General features: G+C 44.7%; 2 protein-coding genes across 3 annotated transcripts in view; one reads left to right on the top strand and one right to left on the bottom strand.

Moving 5' to 3' along the window:
- Positions 1–6,503, top strand: part of MYRIP (myosin VIIA and Rab interacting protein) — a 203,019-nt gene extending 196,516 nt beyond the window's left edge. The window contains exons 14-18 of one of the 2 annotated variants that reach the window (XM_056483447.1): positions 58–219; positions 1,882–1,986; positions 2,082–2,142; positions 2,959–3,077; positions 3,704–6,503. In XM_056483447.1, coding sequence (XP_056339422.1) covers positions 58–219; positions 1,882–1,986; positions 2,082–2,142; positions 2,959–3,077; positions 3,704–3,736 — 480 coding nt within the window. In that variant the 3' untranslated portion in view covers positions 3,737–6,503. The remainder of the gene's footprint in view (positions 1–57; positions 220–1,881; positions 1,987–2,081; positions 2,143–2,958; positions 3,078–3,703) is intronic. The other variant, XM_056483448.1, reaches the window with a different exon arrangement.
- A 1,254-nt stretch (positions 6,504–7,757) lies between these two features.
- LOC130249079 (prolactin-releasing peptide-like) lies at positions 7,758–18,799 on the bottom strand. Its single transcript, XM_056483452.1, has 3 exons — positions 18,782–18,799; positions 9,885–10,053; positions 7,758–8,334 (listed from the first exon to the last, which is right to left on the bottom strand). The coding sequence occupies exons 2-3, from the start codon at positions 10,030–10,032 to the stop codon at positions 8,156–8,158; spliced, it is 327 nt and encodes a 108-aa protein (XP_056339427.1). The 5' UTR covers positions 10,033–10,053; positions 18,782–18,799; the 3' UTR covers positions 7,758–8,155.
- Between the last annotated feature and the right edge of the window lie 5,587 nt (positions 18,800–24,386).

Raw genomic sequence — 24,386 nt, 5'->3', positions numbered from 1 at the left:
ACCTGCATGCCCACAAACCATGAATCACTGACACCTGTCCTTGCCTTGGCCCTGCAGGTGTACCTGACAGCCAGCACGGTGTATGGGCTGGAGGGACAGCTGAGCAACCTGGAAGACGCCGCACGCAAGATCAACAGTGTTACTGAGGAATCTGAGCTGGCCGATCTGGAGGATCAGGTGGCCACAGCAGCTGCCCAGGTCCACCATGCAGAGCTTCAGGTGAGGACAGCAGCTCCACTCCATCTGCAGGTTTCACACTGCTTTGCCTAACATCCACCTCGCCGTACACACCTTAAATATTCTTTTGTTCTGCTGTAGTCTGATGATCTAAGGATGCTGACTGCATTACACAAGCTGAGCAGAGCATAATGGAGCTCTATAAGTCAGCCCAGCCAGATGTACTGCATCTTTTGTTTCTTCCCTCAGCTTGATTTTGGACATGGCACTGCAGCAGCCTCTTACTGCAGTACCAATGCTGGGCTGCTCCTAGCTGCCAGGCAGCTCCCATGCTGTGCTCTGTGTCATGTGCGTGGCCCTGGTCAGACAGCAAATAGAGTCTAGGGCAGTTTATCTAATCAGCAACTTGTCAAGCACTTTTCAAAAGATGCCACTCTTGGCAGCTTTCTACCAGCAGAGGCAAACAGCAGGCAGAGGCTGAGCCAAGGACAGAGCCTATGGCTTGCATGCCTGCCATGGGATTCAGGTGCTAAGCAGCACACATCCCAGCCAAAGGCAGAATTCCTGTGTGCTGTGATCTAGCACCACTCCAGCAGGGCTCCAGAAAGTCCAGAGCTCAGAACACATTGTGATCTGGTGCTAAAAGCTGAACAAGATAATGCTGCCAGACGTCAAGGGGCTGACATTGCTTGCAGCTCACTGCCCAGTCTGTACTCAGCAAGATGCCCTGACCTGACTGCGTCAGGGTTTAGTGGGAAGCACCTGGTGATTTTACTCAGTGGCAGCATGCTCAACTCAGGACTGAGCAAAGATCTGAGAGGCTGACATGTCTCTGATGACAGAAGTGCATTGCTGTACTACTTGGCAAACTGGCAGTGGTGTTTTCTTGGCTTTGGTCATTATTTTAGGGTAAATCTGTTAATGGGGGTGAGGAGGAGAGAGGCCAAAACTATGCAAGGAGGCCAGTGGAAGATCTTCTGTAGAGTGAAGCCAACTGTGGCTTCAGATGTCATTGTGAATCAGCTGTTGGGTTATATGTCTGACTTCTCTGAATCTTTCTTCTCTTTTGTCAACACTTGTCTCCATTACTCTCAATATCAGACCACTTTCCCCTGGCAATTTGTTTTCCATTCAGTATTTTTATACAGTGTGTGCCTGCATTTATGCATGCTTGTGTTTAATACGCATATACATCTGAACTATATATATTTAAGATCAAATGTTTAGATTTTGTGACAGAGGATGTATTTTGCATGTGTATGAAATGAATTTAGAGTAAGAAAATGTGTTCCACAAAGTCGTTCTTTGAACGTAGCCTTTTAAAAACACAGCTTGAATGAATTTGGGGTCATGCAGCTAAAGGTAATTGGGAGATGGCAGATGCAGGTTTTTCTCTCCTCCTTTCTTCTTTCCCTCAAAAGGAGTAAAATGCCTCTTCTTTGGAGTTATGAGGTAGGTTGGATTGTTCTTTTACTCCATCTTTACTAACAAATTAGGCCCCTTTTAATGTCAGGATTAAAGAATACAGGAAAGTGTCAGAATTGCTAGAGAAGTTAGCCATCTGTTTATATTTTCTTATTTTTTCTTATTAAAGAGGATTTTACTGGGGGAGGGTTATATTTCAGTAGTGGCATCCACAGTAATTTTAAAACTTCTTTTCCCCCCTCCCCATCTGTCTGTCTCTCTCTTTTATTTTCTTTGAAGATTTCAGATATTGAGAGCAGAATATCAGCTCTCACTGTTGCAGGCTTGAACGTGGCTCCCTGTGTTCGCCTGACAAGGAAACGGGATCAAAAGCAAACAAACCAGGTGCCAGAACATTATGTAGTATTCAAAAATACATTGGGGAAATCTTACCTTTTTCTCTATAATAAAGTTGAGTAATGCATATGTGTTGTTTACAGATGCATACAATAGACACATCAAGACAGCAGAGGAGAAAACTTCCAGCTCCACCAATAAAAGGTGCGCCTAGAGTGTTATGTAAATATGAGAGAGAGAGAGAGACTCCTTGTAAGATTCAATATAATGTACAGGTCAACAAAGTAGGGAAAAGTTTAAGTTATGAAATGAACAGACAAAGCCTAATAGACTGTCCCATCCTCCTAATTTTCCCTGTACTTGCATTGTATAAAATACCCCTTTGTCATATTTAAAAGCATCACCACTCTCTCTTCAGTGAAAGTTGTGACAGTGACAAGTAAACAAGAACAGAGGCAGAAGGCTGGAAAAAGCAAATAAGGAATGCTGAATACTTGCCCTGCAAGAGGGGTGCTGCTGCTGCAGTGTGGGTGGGCGCCACACAGCGTGGCTGTCACCCTCCACAACCCACCTCTTCCTTAAAGCCTGTATTTGCTGATTTCATGTATGAAATGGCTCAGCAATGCTCCTGCTATGTCAGAGAATGGCTATGAAATGTCTTCATAAAATCAAGTTGGTTTTTTTTCTTTCATGTTTTTTTGAAGATTTTTGGGGGGGTTTTTTGATTTTTTGAAGATTTTAGGTTTGGTTTTTTTTTCTTTTTTAACTCTGTAGTGCATTATCTCTGAAAATTCTAGGGCTTGGTTCACTGCACTATTCTTTTGTAATTTCACTGATGGACATGGCCTCAAACTTTAGTTTATTTGGAGTACCACTGCTGTTTTTAATTTAAATTAAATCTAGCTTTCCTCATACATTTTAGGAAAAGTTTTCTCTCTAGAAGCTGTGACTCTTCAGAAGTATTTTTATATCTGCCTCAATCTCTTATGTGAAAAATCTCCCCTTTTGTATTTTTCCCAGGTGAAAAAATAGATGGTTCTCCAGTTACCACTGTCAGAACGTTTAACAGAAATTTCATGCTTCAAGGATCTCTAACACAAAGAACTAAAGAAAGGAAAAGCACTGCCAAGGACTTAATGGTAAACAAATGTTTTTAAAACTGTTAAAAGCAGTCAGATAGGAAGATAGCAGTATCTGTGTAGGCAGCTGTATTTCAGAATCTTCAGAAATCTTCTCTTTGTAGTTTGAGGAAAAAATAATAGAGACTGCTGAGGCAACTCTTGAGTAAATATGACCAGTGTCCTGGAAGATGTCTGACTATATACCATAGAACAGCAGCTCCTGAATGTCAGCCTGTGATACTGTAGCCTTGCTGCCAGGTCTCCAGGAATGCGCTACCCATATTTTTTAAAGAATAAATAAATTAGTCATCCCCTACATTGTAACTTGAATTTCACCTTGTCACCTTGAATTTCACTAATTGTTGAGAAATGATCAAATGTTAAGGGGTAGACAAGTCACATTGGCTCTGCAGGGTTCAAACAAAGAGGTTTCACTCATGACACCTAGGACAGCTGTCAGTCATTTCTTCTACAGCAGCCATAGAGGGATAAGAGAAAAAGCTGACTGTCCCAAAGCAGTCTGCCACAGGATATGTGGGAAATATGTGAGGACGTGAGAAGGGAAAGGACTCGGCTGTATTCTTCAGCAGGTTTGTTTAGTCCTTCACTCATGTTTTTCTATTTCATGTCTTTCTCTGTTCTAGGAACCTGCTATAGGATCTGCTGTGATGTACTAAACCTACACTTCCCTACTGCCAATAACACACTGCCTAAGGCTGTACACTAGAGTGCCTTTTCTTAACAGCCATTGTGTATGTCCAGCTGAAAATGGACCCTCAAGAACCCACAGAGCCTCAGTTATAGGGCTTCATTTGGATACCTCACTGAGAAAGCTGTCCAAGTCTTCAGCATTGTGGTCTGCTACAGGAAACTCTGCCTTAAAGTTCTCAGAGGACTCTAGACAGGATGCTATGTCTCAAAAGCAAGGCTCCACATTTTAAGATGCACTTTTTCTCCCTATCGATTGTACTAAAGTATGTTGTCTTTAAACTGCAGTATGTTTTTGTACACTCAATCAGTTGTAATTATAGGCCAATTAATCTGCCAAAGCAGACCTGTGATCCATATTTGCTGGCCTCTTACTGTTCACATGGGCATCTGTCTTGTCGAGCAATAAGAACAACTCTGTGCAGTGTGTGCCACTTCTCAGCTGCGTGGAGGGAGAGGAGAATCTGTGTACCTCGCTCTGCTCCCAGGGAGTCAGTGGAAGTCTTGGGAGGGTTGGTGAGAGGAGGGAGACTTCTCTGTTCTCTGAGAGTACATCTCGCAGATTGAATGTTCCAGCTCCAGAGCTAGGGATATTGCTCTAGGCAGCAAGGGTGTCATGCTGAAACAGAAACTGGTGGCCACACATGTGGACCAGATGTCTGCTGAGTTATGATCCCAGTGTCTGGAAACATCTGAACACTGTTAAAGAAACCAACACCTTCATATGTCTTGTTCTTGGCAGCATTGTCCACTTGGTGGTGGCCAACCATGCTGTAGTTGAGAATAAATTCTGTCCAAACCTTTAGATTGGAAAAAGGAGGTGAAAGTGTTGGGGCTGAAATCTCTGCTGACTGACTGGTGGTTGTGGGGTGGTGCGGCTTGCAAGAGATTCCTTTCTGACGTTCACTCGTGTTTCTGAGAAGGAGGCAAATGTAGCCCAGACATCAGTTCCTGTACTAGTCTGGAGCCCCCAGAGAGTAGCTGGGCTCTGTTGCTGGTGGCACACACACCCCATTACTACTAGACACTCTGAACTGGATTGTGAATAGAGATATTCCTTCTTTCATTTCTTGAGACCCTTAACAGGTGAGTCAAACTAGAAGGCCCTTTGGCAGATGCCCAGGAGGGAGGATGCTGCTTACAGGGTGTCCTCTCACCCTTTTGTGGGAGAACATTGCCAATTTGTGGTATTTTTTTTGCTCTGAAGAATACAAAGAAGGTAGTCAGAGGAGGTGATAAGCCAGTGAATCCCTTACCTTCCACACCAGTTGCAGAGCAGGTTCCCAAGTGCAGATGGGGTTGATTTGCAATGTGCTATGCAGGAAGGCATGGGCTGGCATGTTCCCCTCAGCATTAAGGAGTGGTGAGCTCTCCCAAGAGCTGTGAGCATCAGGAAGGCAGTTCCTTCTTTCCCTGGGCTCCCAGTGAGCACCCACGAGCAGAGTGCCACATGTTACCTGCCATGCAGCAGAAATGCAGTTCCCTGGGACACCAGGCTGTGAAATGTCTGTGGTTGGGCAAATACAAGCAAAACTGGGCAAATTTCCTTGCTAGGCTGGATTTAGGGTCATGAATGGGGAAGACAAGGAATGGCTGGATAGGTTGATTGGAAAAACAGTGCCAGTTGCAAATCTGCCATCCACATTTGACATCTATCTTGTCAGTACTCTGATGTCCAGCTGCATGTGAGGAACCCTTGGAATGAATACAACCATCTTCCTACTTAAAATACATGAGCGTCACTCCATCCCGTCAAGGAATTTCCATCTGCCCAAAATCTGGCCCAGTGTGTTCATTCTGGGTGACATTAGGCCTTCTTTTACTCTCACACAATACAAGTTCTCTGAAATTGGTTTGCACAGATGTGAGGGAAGAATTTGGCCCACTCTGTTTAATATATAAATATATATATAAAACAAATAGATTTTATTTATATATGCAATCCAGTCAAGGAGATTAAACAGAGTAGGATGCCTAGTAATTTTTTTATTATTCAATCTCCTCCTCCATTGACTGTTCTTGTGTATGTATACAATACATTCCCAGGTTCTGGTTTATGCAGGTATGCGTGTTATGAAATGTCATTAATGGTGGTTGGTCTGCATATTCGTCTAATAAATAATAACTAATATTGTGTATGTAATATCAATACATAAATGACTAATTTTAATAGAATAACTCTTTGGTTTTTGTTCTGTTAGTGTGATTTAAACAAGCCAACAAAGTTTGGAGTAGGTTGTTTTCCTTAAGAGGCATGAAAAGCAACTATTATCGTGTTACAATGTTAAAATATTCAGTCTTCTTTGACAGAAAAATGTGTACTGTGTAGGCATTGAAAAAAAAAATTAAAAAAAAATCCCACCTGCTCTAAGGCATTTGAATTTTTACAAATGTTTATCGTGCCAAATATGTGCAAAGATATAATTTACTGTTTTGAAAAAATCATAAAAGCATATGTTATAGCACACAAAGAATTATTTTGTCATCAGGTGATTTCAATCTTTAGTGTTAATATTTATATTTAGATTAATTTTTATAAATGAAAATATTTTAATGGGTAAAATGAAGACTATATGACCTATTTGATTAAGTCTGAGTGAATATTAAGCTTGCCTTGTTGTTGTTCTCTGCATACTCACCAAGAATTATTGTCAAGAGAAACTATAAAAGAGTAAAAGTGATTTATGAAAAGAATGCCTTTTCAACGACTTGATTCATAAAGAAAACCAAAAAGCTCTTCTCTGTTGTTTGGATTTATGTGCACTTTGGCCCGGAAGCGAGCAGAACCCACCCAGGACACTGTCACACCCAGGACATGGCATCTCCAGAGGGATGCCGGGGGTTGCCAAGGGCAAGGGCACACTCTTGGTTCACACCCCCTCCTCATCTAGGGCTGAGGTGGGAGGAATCCTGTTGGGAACATCTGCTGATGAGTCTTCTGGGTGAAATATCATCTCAAGCACAGTTTCTCAGGTGGAATTTCCTGATCTCTCTCTGGGATTGCTACAAAAACTGAGCAAGAACCCTGCTGATAATCTTGGTCTTGCACTTCCAAAGTTCCTTGCAATGAATGCAGATCAAAATATTTGTCAGCATATGTTCTCAACCATGAAAGCAATCAGTAAAATTAGTGTTTTTTAAGCTATGGTTTGGGTCAGCAGCTTTGTTGTATTATAAATGGAAGTAACTCCCCTATTATAATAAAAACCCATCCCTTGCTCACAGGCCATTAGCAAAAAAGAGAGAGAAGAGTTAAAATGTCTGCAGTGGTTAATTCATCCATTATTTAATTTTAATAGTAATTCTCACAAAGCACAACTAGAACTGGAAGTCCATTCAACTTCAGTCTTTGCAGAATGATTCATGGCCTGGATTTTACCATCATTTATTACCTAAATTGTAAACTATCTGTTATGGGTATAGGCCATAGATAAAACTATTATTCCTGCTAATAATTATTAATCAAGATTAAACACATTGTAAGTAACACTTCTTATAAAAGTAATATAACAGAGTTATATTAACATCAGTAAATAGGCATCTCCAGGCTTATTGATGTGGACTAATGGAATAGATAGTACATGGCATGTGATCCTCAAAGAGTGACTTTAGCTTGCTCAGACAGTGTGCTTGGCAATAATGACTTTGTTTTAAAGGGAATCAACTCATTCAGGCTTGCTCCTCTTGGATTATGGTGCATGATTACATGCAGTAGGCACAAAACTACTTCAAGGAGTTCAATTAGCCTTTTTTTTTTTTTTCTCTTCAGCAGGGAGAAAATACTTATCTTCAATAGGAACTCCTATTTGTCCATTAGTATATCTCTCCAGCAGTACAGGAAGAATTATGAAGGCCAGGGGGTACTTCAGGGAGAAATTCTTAAGAGTGGATGTTAACAATCTCTATAAAAGCAACACACGGAGAACCAGCATTTCATGTCATTAATGCAGGTACATTAAAAATTGGTAAGAGCCTTTTTTCTTTCTTCCAACCATTGCTTTTTATTTTTACATATCAACAGCCATTGACTTTGAAATGTGACAGGAAGATTTCATTATACATTTAACACTGCAGAGTTTAAATCTCAGACTGAAAGCTGTATGGGTTTCAGATAAACCTAACAGTGAACCCAGTGAACAGGATCAGGAGATTGTGGGGATGCACAATGAAGATACATTTTTTAAAGCAGTGGTGGCACTCAGTGCTGGTGTCCATGCATTGTCTTTTACCTGCACCCTGAATATGTTTCTTTTTGAAGGTGCTTGCGTAAGGAGCAGAAAGAAGAGCAGTGTGGGATTGCTAGGCAAAAGCAGAACTGTAGGTCTGAGGTGCAGGGGAGGGCACAATTCAAAGCACAGAGATTGGGTCACCACTTTTGGGGACAGAGATCACCAGTCACTGTCCTCTGTGTCCAATGAATTTTGCTCCCACAAAGCATTGAAGATGAAATCCAGGTGTCTGCTCACAGGCCTCAGGCTGCCACGGCTGCTTCTCAGCTGCCTCTTCCCAAAGCGGCCGATGGGGCGAACACCGCGGCCCACATACCAAAAAGGATCAATCTCAGGACCTGGAATTCAAAACAGTGAGGATGTACCACTGCACTTGGAGGCAGGGTTTCCTGAACATCTTGAGGATGTTATACAGATTACCTGGAGCCCAAGAGGGAAAAAAAAGGGAAAGGCCACAGCCAGACACAGCTTTCTGGTGCCTTTGAGGGTTACTTTCCATTTGCAGAGGCCAAAGGAAGAGGATTCAGTTGCAAAATTAATTTTCATCTATCTGGGCTGCAACCTGCATTTCTAACATGAGCCAAAGGTCCCATCCAAATTTTCTGCAGTAGGTACCACATATACTACTTCTACAGGCTAACACATCCACTGAATTGCAGAGGGGGTTCCTACATGAGAGGTAAACAAGAAAAGTTAATTCTTGTTCACTTAGGAAGTTGTTTTCATTAATGACTTTTTTTTTTTTTTCCATTTAAAGCTCTGACACATGGCTTATTTTTGTGGTCTAGTGCAGTTTTGGGGCAGGTGTGCAGAGGGTTATAGTTGTATTAGAAGACTATAATCTTAAGAAGATTATTTTAAAAGTATTAAATACTATATATTAAAAGAGCAGCAGGGAAATTCTAAAACAGGCTGGAGATGATGCCACCCTAAGGAAATCCCAAATCCCAGAGACAGCCAACTGTCAGGAACAGGAATAAATTACAATTTAAGTGCATTATTTATCATCCTCGTCAGATGAAAGTCTCAGTCAAGGCAGGAGGATATTCCCCTATGCATTTTGATGCTTGAACAGAGGAAAAAATTTACCTTGCCTTTAAATTTCTCCATAAATACATCTCTTAAGTTCTTTCAGCACAGTGTTTAACAGCCTTTTTACTCAACAAAACCCAAGAAACTTTCATCTGTGTACCTAAAACCTGAGGTTGCAACATCTCTATTCTCTTTAATGGGGAGACGTGTGGCACTGAGCCCACACACCTTACTCTCCACAACCCCTCTCTCCCACTCCACCTACTATTATCAGTCTATGATCCCTGGGGGAAAATGAGATTTCTTGGTGATTTTCTCAAAGATCTTTTGGATTGTGTACTAGTTTAAACTTCAGTTACGTGATATCATCCCTGACCTGGATACTCCCAGTTCTTCCAGCATCTCTGAATGGAGATACTTCAACCACGTGTATTTGGACTTTCCGATAACTCACGGTCCCAGAGAGAATTGAAGATGTCTGTAAAGTGAACCTAACTTAAGATTCTGGGCCACTGCTTTCCTTTTAATATATAAAAGTAGCTTTGTAGGTCTGCAGAACACAGCTGAAAATTTGGTGCTTAAATATTTGATGTATATCGCTTTACATTTTCTTGTCTGTCCTTTGCACATTAGTGTCTTATCTGATATTTATCAAAAATAATGCTATTTGCCTTGGCTAATTAAGGGCTGTGAGACACGAGGTTCTGTATATACACTGACAAATGGAAGCACACCAAGGTGACACCACAGAAACACCAGTGTGATTTGCTGTTGAATTTTGTCTGACAGCCCAGACCTCATCCCTCAGTGCAGCAGAGAATGTGGGGTCACTGTGTCAGGTGAGACTCATACTTACTTCTGTTGTCTATCTGATGTTTAAATGGCCTGCTCTGTCCCGACGCAAAGCTGAGCGACACCAAGAGCATCAGGACATAGACAGTGACTAGCTTTAAGTGGTTTGGTGACCACTGGGCACGTGGTGTCCAGGAGATTGAATGCCACATGACGGAGCAGTGGTGGGAAGGCTGTAAGGAGAAGAGTGAACATGGGGAACACATATGAGTTAAAGCTCTCAAGGTGAAGGATTGTGTCAACTTTAATAGTATGTTCCCATCCATCAGAGCCATGGAATGGCTCTGAGTTCTGTGGAACACTCATACTGGGGATGTCCTGGGTATTTCTGTTCAAAGGCAAAGGCTATGAAATGGGCCATCTACTGAGGTGAACGCTGGAGAGTTTTTCTCTCCAGCAGAGAAAGCCATCACAGGATGCTCGAGTCCTGACCCTGAGTTCACAGCTCTCTGTATGACCAACAACGCTCTCTGGAGGGGCATTGGCCAACAAAGTGTGTTTCAGCCACTACCACCAGCGTCCTTTCCTTGCTTGTAAAATGTGTCAAACATCCATGTTTTACACATTCGTTTTACAACTAAATGCATTTTGTATAAATGCCAATGCTCCTCTTGTGCCATCACACCCTTTTTTTCCAGTGTGCAAAATTACAATTTCCAGTTACAGTTTCCACTGGTAGATGTCCCAGTCCTGTGAACTCACCCAAATGCAACAGAATGAGAAATCTCTCCCAGCTTCCAGAGGATGGGATGGGCAGAAGAGAAGGTGCTGAGCTGGGAAAATTGCATACAGGAAGGGGAGGGAGCCAGGCTCTGGTTACAACTGTCTCTGGCATGTTGTACAAGCTTCCTTATGGCAGCTCGCCCAGCTGTCCCACCAGGACAGTTTGTCTTGTGATATGCAAGGTCTGCCTCTACATTTGACACCCTGGAGCCTCAGTCTATAGAGCAAGATCATATTTACTCGAGCATCATGTAAGTGATGTAGATATACAGGCACAGAGGCTGTAGCACAACCTTTCAGCTGTGCCTAAACAGCAGCTTTTCTTTGTGTAAAGGTGGAATTTTTCCCCAGTTGCTGCCAAAATCTTAGCCTGCTTTCACTACAGGCAGAGCAGGAATGAAAATCTGATGCAAGATGCTCCAAATCACACCAAACAGGCAACACAGCAAAAACACATGAAGAAGTTGGTTGTGTCTTTCACTAAAATGCAGTCAAAAGCTCTCTCATCCCTAGTATTCAGTGAAGGTTTCTCAAGGGCCTTTTCCCATGCTGACAGTTCCTTACCAGGCAGCTTAAGAAGAAAATGATTTTAACTCATGATTTCAGGACTGCAAATTAACTTTTTCTAACTTAAGTATCTCATGACAATCTTATGACAATTAGGACTAAATTATCTTAGCATGCAGAATTTACCCACATGGGGTGAATTCTGCCTTCAGTTTCAGCTCTCCTGTTGTTCCATTTTTAGCAAAACCTTAGGTTCAGTGAGACAAAAAGGTGTTTTGAGGCATCTCTGTGGTGTGTTTACAGGGCTGCTGACAGGTTTTCCAGGTTACTTACTCCCTGGTTTTGTGTCTTTTTTTTTTGTTTTGTTTTGTTTTTTTAAACCAAGTTACAGAAAAAAGAGCTTGCCTTGAGCTCATTGCTGATGAAAGACAAAAATACAGGGAAAAGCTTTTAGCACACACTTTTTCCTAAGCACTGCTGTGCTTCAGTCCCCACCAGCTGGTCCTATGCCACTGCAGCCACTTTCTACAGCACTGATATGTATTGAACTTTTTATTCACACCCTTCTCCTGGCTAGGGTTTCTGTGAAGCACATCACTCCCACTGCTCCTCAGTAAGTAATATGCCACCCTAAATCATCAGGGTGCTCAGCATCTCTAATCCTCCCTAATTTTTCCTACGCCTAACTGTCCTACCACTGTTTATATGGGAAGAAACAGAGACTGAGGTACTGCCACAAACTTGACCCTGAGTATTTCTAACACCCAGCTCCATCTTGCCCTTAAGCAAAAAGCCTGGTTACTTATGCACAGTCCTTCCAAGAGCTGTGTGGCCAAGATGGGCTGTGATCTCCTGAGGACCAGACCTGCAGTTTTCTTCCAAAAAGAAAACTGAAAAAGAACAAGACCCCACACAGTCAAGCTGTGTGCCTCCGTTTTCAGCTATTAAATAATCATAAAAATTTTAAAACTGACTAGTTGCAACAAAACTTGACACGATTAGAAGTTTCAGGAATAAATTTGCTCAGCAAATCCAGTGTCACAGTCATTTGATCAACTTTCCACTTCTGCTTGGTGCCCAAGCAGTGTCTAAATTTTGGCTGAGCAACATCTGTGACAGAAGTCTGGCAACTTTCATCGACATGAAAGGGGAAAATTAAAGCCACGTACAAAGCTATGGCAATGCAGCAGTATCACAGCTTGCCATGGGTTTGCTTCACAAGGAGTAGGAGATCAGCTTGGCTCTCCCTCTGGGCACACAGGGGCTCTTATCAAACTCAAGCTCTGCTGCAGATCTATCAGATACATCCCTACCACGATTGTTCTCAGAAGACAAGGGTCTATTAACTCTTTACACCCTACACCAGCATCTTTCTTGAGCGACTGTGTACACCTCCTCCGATGCAAATGCGAAAAGCTTTCCTGCTGGAAAGCAACGCTGGCAGCACCCCGAGGGATGGGATACGGGTGGGCACAGGCCCTGGACCAGGCTGGTTTCAGGGACCAGGCTGGTTTCAGGACCAGGCTGGTTTCAGGGCCAGGTGGCCGGAGAGCTGCAGGGCACTGCTGCCGAGTCCTGCCCGCGCTCCCCCTGAGCGCACAGCACTGCCCGCGGGGTCAGCCACCCTGCCTGGGCACGGGCTGCTTCGCTAACAAAAACTGGGCAAAAGTTACTGAGCACAGGGCACAACTGCGTATGTTAACCTAGGCAAGCTAAAGCCCAAAAAGTGAAAAAGGACATTCAGCAAGAAAGAGCCTGGACAAGCGCTGAAGCGGACAGGGGAAGGCACTCACCTGTGTGCACCAAAGCTGCTTCTCAGGTAGTCGCTGCTCCAAGCAGAAGCAGGGCAGCTAATGGGGGCATGTGCCTTTTATACTGGAGGGAAGTAGAGTTGAAGCAGGGAGGGGGAGTCAAGAGGTGGGCCAGCGGACGTCAGCAGTACTGGTGAGCAGGATTTAAATTTACAAAAGGAGGGGTAAGAGAACGGAGGCTCTATTAGAAATCCATTGATCAGGGCACGGAGCAGGAGTTGAGGGCGGCGCCAGGGGATTTTAGGGGGGGCATGGCAGGACACATGACTGAGGGCCCCAGGTCCACCAGGAAGAGAGCAGAGGAAAGGGGGCTGCTGCCATGTCCCTGTGGATGAGGGAGGGGGAGAACACAGACAGACGGGAGCAGCTACACCTTCTGTAAAGGAGAGCCAAGCTCTCTGTGCTGCCCAGCCGAGATGCTCTGCCTGCAGTGCATGTCTGCAGGGGGAAACACTCGTGCTTGAGGATGAGTCGTGGGGAGAAGACCAGATGGACAGTGGGGAGCTATCAGAGCCAGCAAGCTGGAACAGCCAGTACATACAGTCCTTCCCCAACCCTTGCTCCTCTTGCTGTTGTCTCATCTCTGCTTTTTACTTGTATCTTACTTAATGGCAGCTCCTGTTTCATTCAGCCCCAACCCACAGCTGGGATCAACCCACCCATGTGTAAGTCACCCTGAAACACACAAGTAGCTGATGAAATAAGCAGTGATTCAGTGCTTAAGCAGGCCCTTTCCCGTTTTGTGGCAGAGAAAATTTCATGTGCATGAGGCCAACATCTCAACCAATATTGTATTTCCACAATAGGTGTCTCTTCTGAGTGGTTATTTTTAACTCTGTCTCTTGACTAATGTGTCACTGCGGCCTTGCTGTTAGGGATCTTGCTGCTCTGGAAGCTAAGACCTTGTTTACTCTGGAGGTTTGCAGGGGAGAGCAGCTGAACTGGCAAGTGCTTCATTCCATCCTGCAGACAGGCTGAGATGTGAAGCGTAACTGGGCTGGCTGGGAGCCAAAAGCCCTCTCTTCACAGACCCATGTTCCTGGTGAGGTACCCAAAGGAACAATTTTAAGGCTGTGCTTTGAAAGGGGACTCTGAGGCCTGACCCCATTCATAAACTGAGACTGCATAAGAAATGCTGCAATCCCGTTAGGATGAAGATGAAATTCAATAGCAAATACATTCAGTTTTTCTATAAAGACAATTCAAGTTAGAAAAACCTCAAAGCACAGATAATGCTATTTCACTGTAAGCACCTCTCAAAAGAAATGAAATTATTTTATTTGCTATGGGCAATTTGTAAGGTATTTCTATGAGGAAGCATGGTGAAACGCCTGGCCCTGCTCTTACTCACCATCAAGCACCACTGGGAGAGTATGGTCACTAATTGCAGGGATTTTTCATTTCTGTATAACAGTTTGATTTACGGGTACATGTATGAACGAAAATTGTAAAGAAGCCTAAGAAATACTCTTCCATTCTCCAATTTCCACTCAACAGCAGCTAAAAGAAGTGTCTTCCTCTTCCAAGTTTTCAAGAGTTTACTCAGACTACTCAGGATCACAACTTCAAAATATGAAGAGCACTTCAAGTCCATGGTAGCACAAAAGGTCTTCCTACAGCTATGACAATCAATAACAGATATACGTGCTTTTCTCAGAAACCTCCTTTTAGCGTATTCCCTTTGAACCTTGCAAACACTCCCTACCTAAAAATCAATCTGCATCCAAGAACCAGGCAGTGGCTGTGCTTCTGCTGTGCTAATTTTGTGTGCATGTGTGCAGAGGATATCTTCTTAGTAAGTAAAACTCTTCATGGGTCCTCATTGTAGAGCTTTTCCCTTACTGCTTTTCACATTTATTTTGATTAAAATGTGAGTACCCTTTCATGATCTCTAGTGGGCAATTGCTGGAGTAAAGGTTTCTCTTCTCCAGGATATACAGGACCCCTTCTAGCTTTGTTGTTTTGCTAGTGATCCTGTCACTTTAAAATAGAAGCAAAAGCCTTTTTAATCCCATTTACTTTTTCTAGTCTTGCTGACACTGCAGTGTGAGTTTTTCATAGCACAGATCATTTTCACCAATTGTCACCTACATGGAAGTTACTACATAAAACACAGTTGTGCAACATCTTCATGTTAAGAATGTTTGCTTATTGGTAAAGGCTGCTTGCAAAATAATACGCCATACAAAAATAAAAGAAACCCCAACCACACATACAAAAAATAATTATTAGGAGAGCCAGCATTTAAAATGCTCTAATACGATCACCTGTCTTCATTCTGGCCCAAAACTGATCCAGTGCAGTATCTTGGTTTTGACAATGGACATCAAAGGACATTGATGGAAAAGTCTAAAAGCAGGGTAGCATATTTTCACATTCCCCATTATACTCTTCTCACAGACCCTCAAGCCCTGTTGTCCAGAGACTTTCCAAACCGGAAGTTTCTTTGTGATAGGTAGCCCTTGATGGGCTCATTCACTGTTCCTTCCTGAACCCATGGAAATTCTCAGCATCCACAAAATTCTGTGCCCAGTACTTCACAGCTCTTTCTCTGCTACAAGAACGATGACGGCTGTACATCTGTTCTGTACACACTTGTGATAATTGATAAAAGATTCATGTTAATCATAAAAGTACTGGGGTTTGTATAAACCAGAATACTAAGGTCTGAAGTGAAGCATGAACACTAGATAGAGGAAAATATATTATTAAATCACTCTGTTTTAAATCACTCTGTTATGAATATTATGTTTTCTAAATAAGTTGTATCTACTACCAGTTTGCAAAATCAGACTTTCCGAAAGTCCAATAGATTTTGCCTTTGTTTGATCAATTCTGCCTATCTACAAAGACCAGACTTCCTGATTTTTGCCAGTTTTTATCTACCAAGATCAGATGGTTATCTATGAGACTGACTATCACCCAGAGACTTTACGGATGTTTATTTGACCACCACTGCTTACCTGGCAAAATTTTGACAGCAAAAAACCAAAAATTATTGATTATAACAAGAGACCATACTGTAAGAAGAGGCTGCAAACCAAGCAATGGAGCTTGGAGTGGGCGGTGACCCCTGACATTCCCCAGCGCTGCGTGCTCCATCTATATAAAATAAAGCAATCCAAATTTCGCTGAATAACAAGACTTTTTGTTTCTCATTTATAACACACCTACTTGCCAGTTTCAAGAACTTTCATTTTCTCTTTCATTCAAATATTTTTCAATTTCAATCATTCTGACATCATGAAAGATTACTATAAAATGTTCTCAGTGATGAAGAGTAATAAATTATGTGACAGTCTGTTTAAATGAGCCTCATCAGACATTTCTCTTGGCAAAGTAAATTTTACTCCATTTTCATTCACTGGACATCATCATTTGTTTTCACCAGACCACAAGTGAACCACCACAGTGCTATGTGCAGTACCTACAAGCTTCCACAGAAGTCATCCTGGCTTCTCAGGGTCTTTTCAGGCAGCTATGATTTTATTTTGTTACCCCATCTATAGCAGGGCTTATACTTTGGCTGAGAAAAGCAAGTCAGCTCATGTAGCACACTCAGACCTGGGAGGAACTAGGAAGGAGCTGTCAGAGGATTGTAAAAGACCAAACTGGAAAGATCATCTAGAGGATAACTTGTTCTGCAGTGAAGGTGCAAAGGCTTTTGTGTTAAAACTTTCCTTCTTTTCCTGTTTCTGCAAGAGGAGCTGGGTACATGCTGTCTTCTTTGTAGAAAATCCTTGAGAAAAACTCAAGTCCTGCCTCACACACAATTAAGGACTCCTGCATATAAAATTCCTGCGTAAGTTACGAGCAGGAATAGGGCTGAGCCAGCTGCTAGCTGGAGTGTCTCAGTGTCTCAGTGGGAAGGCCGACCAGGGATGCACCAGGATGCAACTAAATCAAAAGGCAGTAGTTGATACACAGGAGTGAAGGGCAGTGAGGCAGAAAGCAACTTCCCAAGGTAAGGAGAGGTCAGGCTTCTGGGCAGGAAATGCTGAGGGAGATGAATTGCCTGGAGGCTGGAGAGAATGAGGTCCAGCAACACCTGATGTAGAGAAATATTCTTTGACAAGATAGTACCAGACCAGAGGCCAACAGTGAGCTACAGTTCTGATGACAAATCCTCCCATATAGTTTGCTCAGAGAACTAATCGAAATTTTTTTCTCTAATTCTTTTGCTGGTCAACACAAGGTGAAAAACCACAAAAACTAAAACATTTGATGCAGCTGGATGGAGAAACAGAAACTGTTTTCTCCCCCATCCCACCACTCTTATTGTTGCACACACCCGTCTGGGAAAAGTTTGCAAATGACTTGAACTAACTTGACTCTAACATTGCCCGACCTATGAATCTGCCCAGCCTTCTGCAGTGTGGTAGAGGTACAGTTGCACTAAATGAGTTCAAAGAGTGCATGACACTCTTACAAGAAGCAGGGAAGACTGATATGGTGCAGAGCGTTTAGAAGAGAAGTCCACGTCCCAGGTGTGTTATGGCAGTAACAAAACCTATTAACAGAGTGATCTGAGCGAGAAAAGGACGACACTTCACCTCCTTTAGAGAGAAATCGCCGCAGGGCACAAAGCGGGAACAAGGAAGGCGCAGAGCACCGGAGTGCTCTGGGCAGTTTATCGGTTGTCAGGGACTAGTGACAAGACGGTAGATCAACGTAACCCAGCTTTTCTACTACATACCTATTCGTCATGCAGCCTTCTGTGGCTAAACATAACGCTTGCTGTTAGGCTCTAAGAGGTAGAAAAACTCCTAACATCTGCCCTAAAAAACCAAACATGGCCCCAAAACCCAGTCAGATTCCAGGATTTTCTGAGGAAAAAACTGGCGAAGAGAGTGGACAAAATATCCAGAGGAAATGCTACTTAAAATGGCCCAAAAAGCCTGGAAATAACACGAACCATGGCCCAAAAACTCCTGAAATCCATACTAAAACACCTAAACTCTGCCAAAATTCCAAGGACTTCTGGGAAAACCATCAGGAAAAATCCAGGAAAAATTGAGCCTAACAAACCAGAAAAGTCCCTGACAATTCGCACTAAGAAATGAAAAAATCTCTAAGAATCAAATTGATAATGACACGAAAATTCCCAAAGTTGCATTGGAACACCCTAAAGCCGTCAAAATTCCAGGCATTATTGGGAAAAACATCTGGAAAAACCCAGGAAAAACTCTGCCTTAAAAACAGGAAAAATCCTTAATTTGCACTAAGAAACACAGAAATCCACAAGAAATTGCTCAAAAAATGGCCCGAAAAACTCCTAATATCTGCCCCAAAACCCAGTGAGTGTCCAGGGACTTCTAAGGAAAACACAGGAAAAACGTCTGGGCAAATATCCGGAGGAAATGCGACTTCAAATGGTCAAAAGCCCCCTAAAATGGTGCAAAACATGGCCCTGAAACTCCTGGAATCTGAACAAAACCACCTAAAATCTGCCGAAATCCCAAGGATTACTGGGAAAAGAATCAGGAAAAATTCAGCCTAACAAATTTGCACTAAGAGACTCAAAAATCACCGAAATATCAGTATGAAAGTGGCCAGAAATAGTCCTAAAATTGGCACTGAAACAACCCAAACCAGTCAAAATTCCAGGCATTATTGGGAAAAACCATAGGGAAAAATCCAGGATAAATTCAGTCTAACAAATACGCACTAAGAGATGCAAAAATCCCCTAAAAATCGATATGAAAATGGCAGAAATAGCCCTAAAATTGACACTGAAACACCACAAACGGTTCAAAATTCCAGCCATAATTGGGAAAAACATCGGGAAAAACCCAGGAAAAACTCTGCCTTAAAAACAGGAAAAATCCTTTACAATTTGCACTGAGAAACCTTTTCTCACCTCGGTAGCCCCGCCTCCATTGCCACCTTTCAGCCAATTACGACGCTGCTGGTCACCACATGGCCCGCCCTCTTTCCTGCCCGGCCAATTAGCGCGTGGCTCTTTAAACGGGTCAGCGGCTCCGGCCAATCAGAGAGCGGTATGGAAAAAGCGGGAAACGCTCAGCGAATGGAAGTGCAGGGTACCTCAAGGGGAGGGGCCCATGAGAGCGCGGTTGACCTGAGGGGAGATGGGGGGAAAATGGCGGCCGGGACTAAATGGAGCGCAAGAGTATTGCGGGTATTTGAGGGGTGCCAGGTGGGATTGGGGGTTCTGGTTGGGCTTAGAGGGAGTGTTGAGAGATTTGGGGGCGTCCCTGTAAGGCTTTTGGGGCGTCTCAGGTGAGTTTGGAGGATCTCAGGAAGAATTTGGAATATCTGAGTGGATCCAGGGTGAATTTAGAACATTTTAAGGAGTCCCAGGTGGGTTTTGAGAAGGTTTTGTTAGATTTTCGGGATCCCAGACGAATGCTGGGGGAATTTTGGGGGATACAGTAGGATTTGGTAGGTTCTGGGTGGTGTTTGTGGGGTTTTCGAGGGTCCCAGGTGGGCGTTGTGTGGAATTTGGGAGATTTTGGCGTCCCAGGTGAGGTTTGGGGTGCCCAGGTAGGATTTGGGAGGTGTGCGTGGATCTTGGGGTGAATTTAGGGCATTCTGGGGAGTCCCAGGTGGGTTTTGAGAAGGCTTTCTTAGATTTTCTGGAGTCTCAGTTGGATATTTGGGGTATTTTGGAGGATCCCAGGCGGGGTTTGGGAAGTTCTGGGTGGGGTTTGTTGTGTTTTGGGGGGTGCAGATGAGTTCAGGGATAAATTTGTGGAATTTTGGGGGGTTCCTGGTGGGGTTGGTGGGGTTTTGGGGGGGGCAGGTGAGTTTAGGGATAAATTAGTGGAATTTTGGGGTGTCCCAGGTGGGATCTGATGGGGAATTGGAGGGATTTTAGATTGCCCAACGTGCGATTTGGGAGTTCTGGTTAGGGCTAAGAGGGAGAGTTGAGGGATTTGGGGGCATCCCTGTGGGGTTTTGGGGCATCCCAGGTCGGTTTTGGGGTGATTTGAGCGACTTTTGGGGGTCTCAGGTGGATTTTGCCATGAATTTCTGGGATTTGGGGGGTCTCAGGTGGTGTTTACCAAGACCCAGGTGGGGGATGAGGAGGCTTTGGTAGATTTTAAGGGTCCTGAGTGGATTTTGGAGGAATTTGGGGGATCCCAAGGGAGATTTGGGGCTTCCTGGATGGGTTTTGGGCGAGATTTGAGGGATTTTGTGAGCTCCGTGACGGATTTTGTTGTAGGATTTGAGGATTTTTGAGGGCTCCCAGTTCGTTTTTGGCGTGACTTGAGTAACTTTTGGGAGTCCCAGATCGATTTTGGCATGAATTTGTCAGATGACGGGGGTCCCAGGTGGCGTTGGTGGAGTCCCAGGAGGGTTTTGAAGAAGCTTTGGTGGATTTTCAGGGGTCCCGGATGGATTTTTGTGGGTATTTTTGGTATTTTGGAGGATCCCCTGTGGGATTTGGGGGGTTCTGGGTGGAGTAAGTGTAGTTTTTGGGGGTCCCAGGTGAGTATTGGGTGGAATTTGAGTGATTTGGGTGGGCCCGGGTGAGTTTATGGGTGGATTTGTAAAACTTTTGGGAGTTCCAGGTGGGATTTGAGGGATAATTGCAGGGATTTTGGGGCGTCCCAGGTGGGTTTGGAGAATCTCAGGTGGTACTTGGGACGTCTGTGTGGATCTTGGGGTGAATTTAGGGCGTTTTGGGGAGTCCCAGGTAGGGTTTATGAAGTCCCAGGAGGGTTTTGAGAAGGCTTTGTTAAGATTTTGGGGATACAGGTGGATATTGGGGGTATTTTGGGGGATACAGGTTGGATTTGGAGGGTTCTGGGTGCTGTTTGTGGAGTTTTTGGGGGTCCCACGTGGGTGTTGTGTGGAATTTGGGAGATTTTGGGGTCCCAGGTGAGGTCTGGGGGGCCCAGGTGAGTTTAGGGTTGAATTTATGGAGTTTTCGGAGGTCCCAGGTGGGTTTTTCAAATCCCAAGTGGGTTTTGAGATGGCTTGGGTATATTTTAGGAGGTCCCGGGTAGATTTTGGGGGATCCTACGTGGGATTTGGGGGTTCTGGGTCGGATGACAGGGAGAGTTGAGGGTTTTGGGGGCGTTCTAGGTGTGTTTAGTGGATCCCTGGTGGGATCTGGGAGGTCTGCATGGATTTTGGGGGAATTTAGAGCATTTTGGGGAGTCACAGGTGGGTTTTGAGAAGGCTTTGTCAGATTTTGAGAGTCCCAGGTGGATATTGGGGTATTTTGGGGGATACAGGTGGGATTTGGGGGGTTCCGGGTAGGGTTTGTGGAGTTTTGGGGGTCCCACGTAGATGTTGGGTGGAATTTGGGCGATTTTGGCGTCCCAGGTGAGGTCTGGGGGGCCCAGGTAGGATCTGGGAGGTGTGCGTGGATCTTGGGCTGAATTTAGGGCATTCTGGGGAGTCCCAGGTGGGTCTTGAGGCTTTCTTAGATTTTCTGGAGTCTCAGTTGGATATTTGGGGTATTTTGGGGGATCCCAGGCGGGGTTTGGGAAGTTCTGGGTGGGGTTTGTTGTGTTTTGAGGGGTCCCAGGTGAGTTCAGGGATAAATTTGTGGAATATTGGGGGGCTCCAGGTGGGGTTTGTGGAGCCCCAGGTGGGTTTTGAGAAGGGTTTGGTAGATTTTAGGGGGGTCCCTGGTGGATTTTGGGGGATTCTAGGTGGAATTTGGGGTGTTCTTGGTTGGGTTGGTGGGGTTTTGGGGGGGCCCAGGTGAGTTTAGGGATAAATTAGTGGAATTTTGGGGTGTCCCAGGTGGGATTTGATGGGGAATTGGAGGGATTTTAGATTGCCCAACGTGCAATTTGGGAGTTCTGGTTAGAGCTTAGAGGGAGAGTTGAGGGATTTGGGGGCATCCCTGTGGGGTTTTGGGGCATTCCAGGTCGGTTTAGGGGTGATTTGAGCGACTTTTGGGGGTCTCAGGTGGATCTTGGCATGAATTTGTGGGATTTGGGGGGTCTCAGGTCTCATTTACTGAGTGGCAAGTGTGGGAAGAGGAGGCTTTGGTAGATTTTCAGGGTCCTCAATGGATTTTGGGGGGAATTTGGGAGGGTACAAGCTGGAATTTGGGGCTTCCTGGATGGGTTTTGGGTGAGATTTGAGGGATTTTGTGGGCTCCATTATCGATTTTGTTGTAGGATTTGAGGAGTTTTGGGGGCTCCCAGTTGGTTTTTGGGGTGATGTGAGCAACTTTTGGCGGTTCCTGGTGATTTTTGGCATGAATTTGTGGGGTTTGGGGTGTCCCAGGTGGCGCTGGTGGATTCCCAGGAGGCTTTTGAAGAAGCTTTGGTGGATTTTCAAGGGTTCCGCATGGATTTTGGCGGAAATTTGGGGTATTTTGGGGGATCCCAAGTGAGATTTTGGGGGGTTCTGGGTAGGATTTGAGGGAGACTTGAGGGATTTGGGGGCGTCCCAGGTGGGTTTGGAGGATCTCACGTGGGATTTGGGAGGTCTGTGTAGATCTTGGAGTGATTTTGGGGCATTCTGGCGAGTGTCAGGTGGGGTTCGTGGAGTTCCAGTAGGGTTTTGAGAAGGCTTTGTTCGATTTTGGAGGTCCCATGTTGATATTGGAGATATTTATCGGAATACAGGTGGGATTTGGGGTGAATTCTGGGTGTGTTTGTGGGGTTTTTGGGGATCCCAGGTGGGTGTTGGGTGGAATTTTGGAGATTATGGGGTCCCAGGTGAGGTTTGTGGGGCCCAGGTTGTATTTGGGAAGTATGTGTGAATCTTGAGGTGAATTTAGGGCATTTTGGGGAGTCCCAGGTGGGTTTTGAGGCTTTGTTAGATTTTAGGGAGGCTCAGTTGGATTTTGGGGGTATTTTGGACGATCCCAGGTGGGGTTTCGGAAGTTCTGGGTGGGGTTAGTGGGGTTTTGGGGGGTCCCAGGTGAGCTCAGGGGTGAATTTGTGCAATTTTGGGGGACTCCAGGTAGGGTTTCTGAAGTCCCAGGTGGGTTTTGAGAAGGCTTTGGTAAGTTTTAGGGTGTCCCGGGTGGATCTGGGGGGATTCTAGGTGGAATTTGGGGTGTTCTCAGTGGGATTTGTGCAGTTTTGGGAGGGCCCAGGTGAGTTTAGGGATAAACTGGTGAAATTTTGGGGTGTCGCAGGTGGGATCTGATGGGGAATTGGAGGAATTTTGGGTTGCCCTGAGTGGGATTTAGGGGTTCTGGTTGGGCTTAGAGGGAGAGTTGAGGGATTTGGGGGTGTCCCTGTGGCGTTTTGGCACATCCCGGGTCGGTTTAGGAATGATTTCAGCAACGTTTGGGGGTCTCAGGTGGATTTTGGCATGAATTTGTGGGATTTGGGGGGTCTCAGGTGGCGTTTACCGAGTCCCAGGTGGGGGCTGAGGAGGCTTTGGTGGATTTTCAGGGGTCCTCAGTGGATTTTGGGGAAATTTGAAGGGATCCCAAGGGGGATTTGGGGCTTCCTGGATGGGTTTTGGGCGAGATTTGAGGGATTCTGTGAGCTCCGTGACAGATTTTGTTGTAGGATTTGAGGCGTTTTGGGGGCTCCCAGTTGGTTTTTGGGGTGATTTGTGCAACTTTTGGGGGTCCCATGTGGTTTTTGGCATTAATTTGTGGGATTTGGGGGGTCCCAGGTGGCGTTGGTGAAGTCTCAGGAAGGTTTTGAAGAAGCTTTGGTGGATTATCAGGGGTCCCGGATGGATTTTTGTGGGTATTTTGGGTATTTTGGAAGATCCCATGTGGGATTTCGGGCTTCTAGGTGTGGTTACTAGGGTTTTGGGGGATCCCAGGTGAGTACTGGGTGGAATTTGAGAGATCTGGGGGGGCCCAGATGAGTTTATGGGTGGATTTGTAAAATTCTGTGGGTTCCAGGTGGGATTTGAGGGGGAATTGGAGGTATTTTGGGGCGTCCCAGGTGGGTTTGAAGGCTCTCAGGTGGTACTTGGGACGTCTGCGTGGATTTTGGGGTGAAGTTGGGGCATTTTGGGGAGTCCCAGGTGGGGTTTGTGAAGTCCCAGGAGGGTTTTGAGAAGGCTTTGTTAAGATTTTGGGGATACAGGTGGATATTTGGGGTGTTTTGGGGGATACGGGTTGGATTTGGAGGGTTCTGGGTGGTGTTTGTGGGGTTTTTGGGGGTCCCACGTGGGTGTTGTGTGGAATTTGGGAGATTTTGGGGTCCCAGGTGAGGTCTGGGGGGCCCAGGTGAGTTTAGGGTTAAATTTATGGAGTTTTCGGAGGTCCCAGGTGGGTTTTTCAAATCCCAAGTGGGTTTTGAGATGGCTTGGGTATATTTTAGGAGGTCCCGGGTAGATTTTGGGGGATCCTACGTGGGATTTGGGGGTTCTGGGTCGGATGACAGGGAGAGTTGAGGGTTTTGGGGGCGTTCTAGGTGTGTTTAGTGGATCCCTGGTGGGATCTGGGAGGTCTGCATGGATTTTGGGGGAATTTAGAGCATTTTGGGGAGTCACAGGTGGGTTTTGAGAAGGCTTTGTCAGATTTTGAGAGTCCCAGGTGGATATTGGGGTATTTTGGG

This window comes from Oenanthe melanoleuca, chromosome 2 (assembly GCF_029582105.1).
Source record: "Oenanthe melanoleuca isolate GR-GAL-2019-014 chromosome 2, OMel1.0, whole genome shotgun sequence".
Classification (NCBI taxonomy): Eukaryota; Metazoa; Chordata; class Aves; order Passeriformes; family Muscicapidae; genus Oenanthe; species Oenanthe melanoleuca.
The sequence above is the reverse complement of the archived record's forward strand: the minus strand, read 5'-3'. Positions and strand labels throughout refer to the sequence as shown.

Excerpts from the sequence above, each read along its gene's own strand:
- LOC130249079 (XM_056483452.1), bottom strand. The coding sequence starts at position 10,032 with ATGTGGCATTCAATCTCCTGGACACCACGTGCCCAGTGGTCACCAAAC. Across the intron at positions 8,335-9,884 it reads ACATCAGATAGACAACAGAA|GTCCTGAGATTGATCCTTTT; the intron begins GTAAGTATGAGT and ends TTTGAATTCCAG.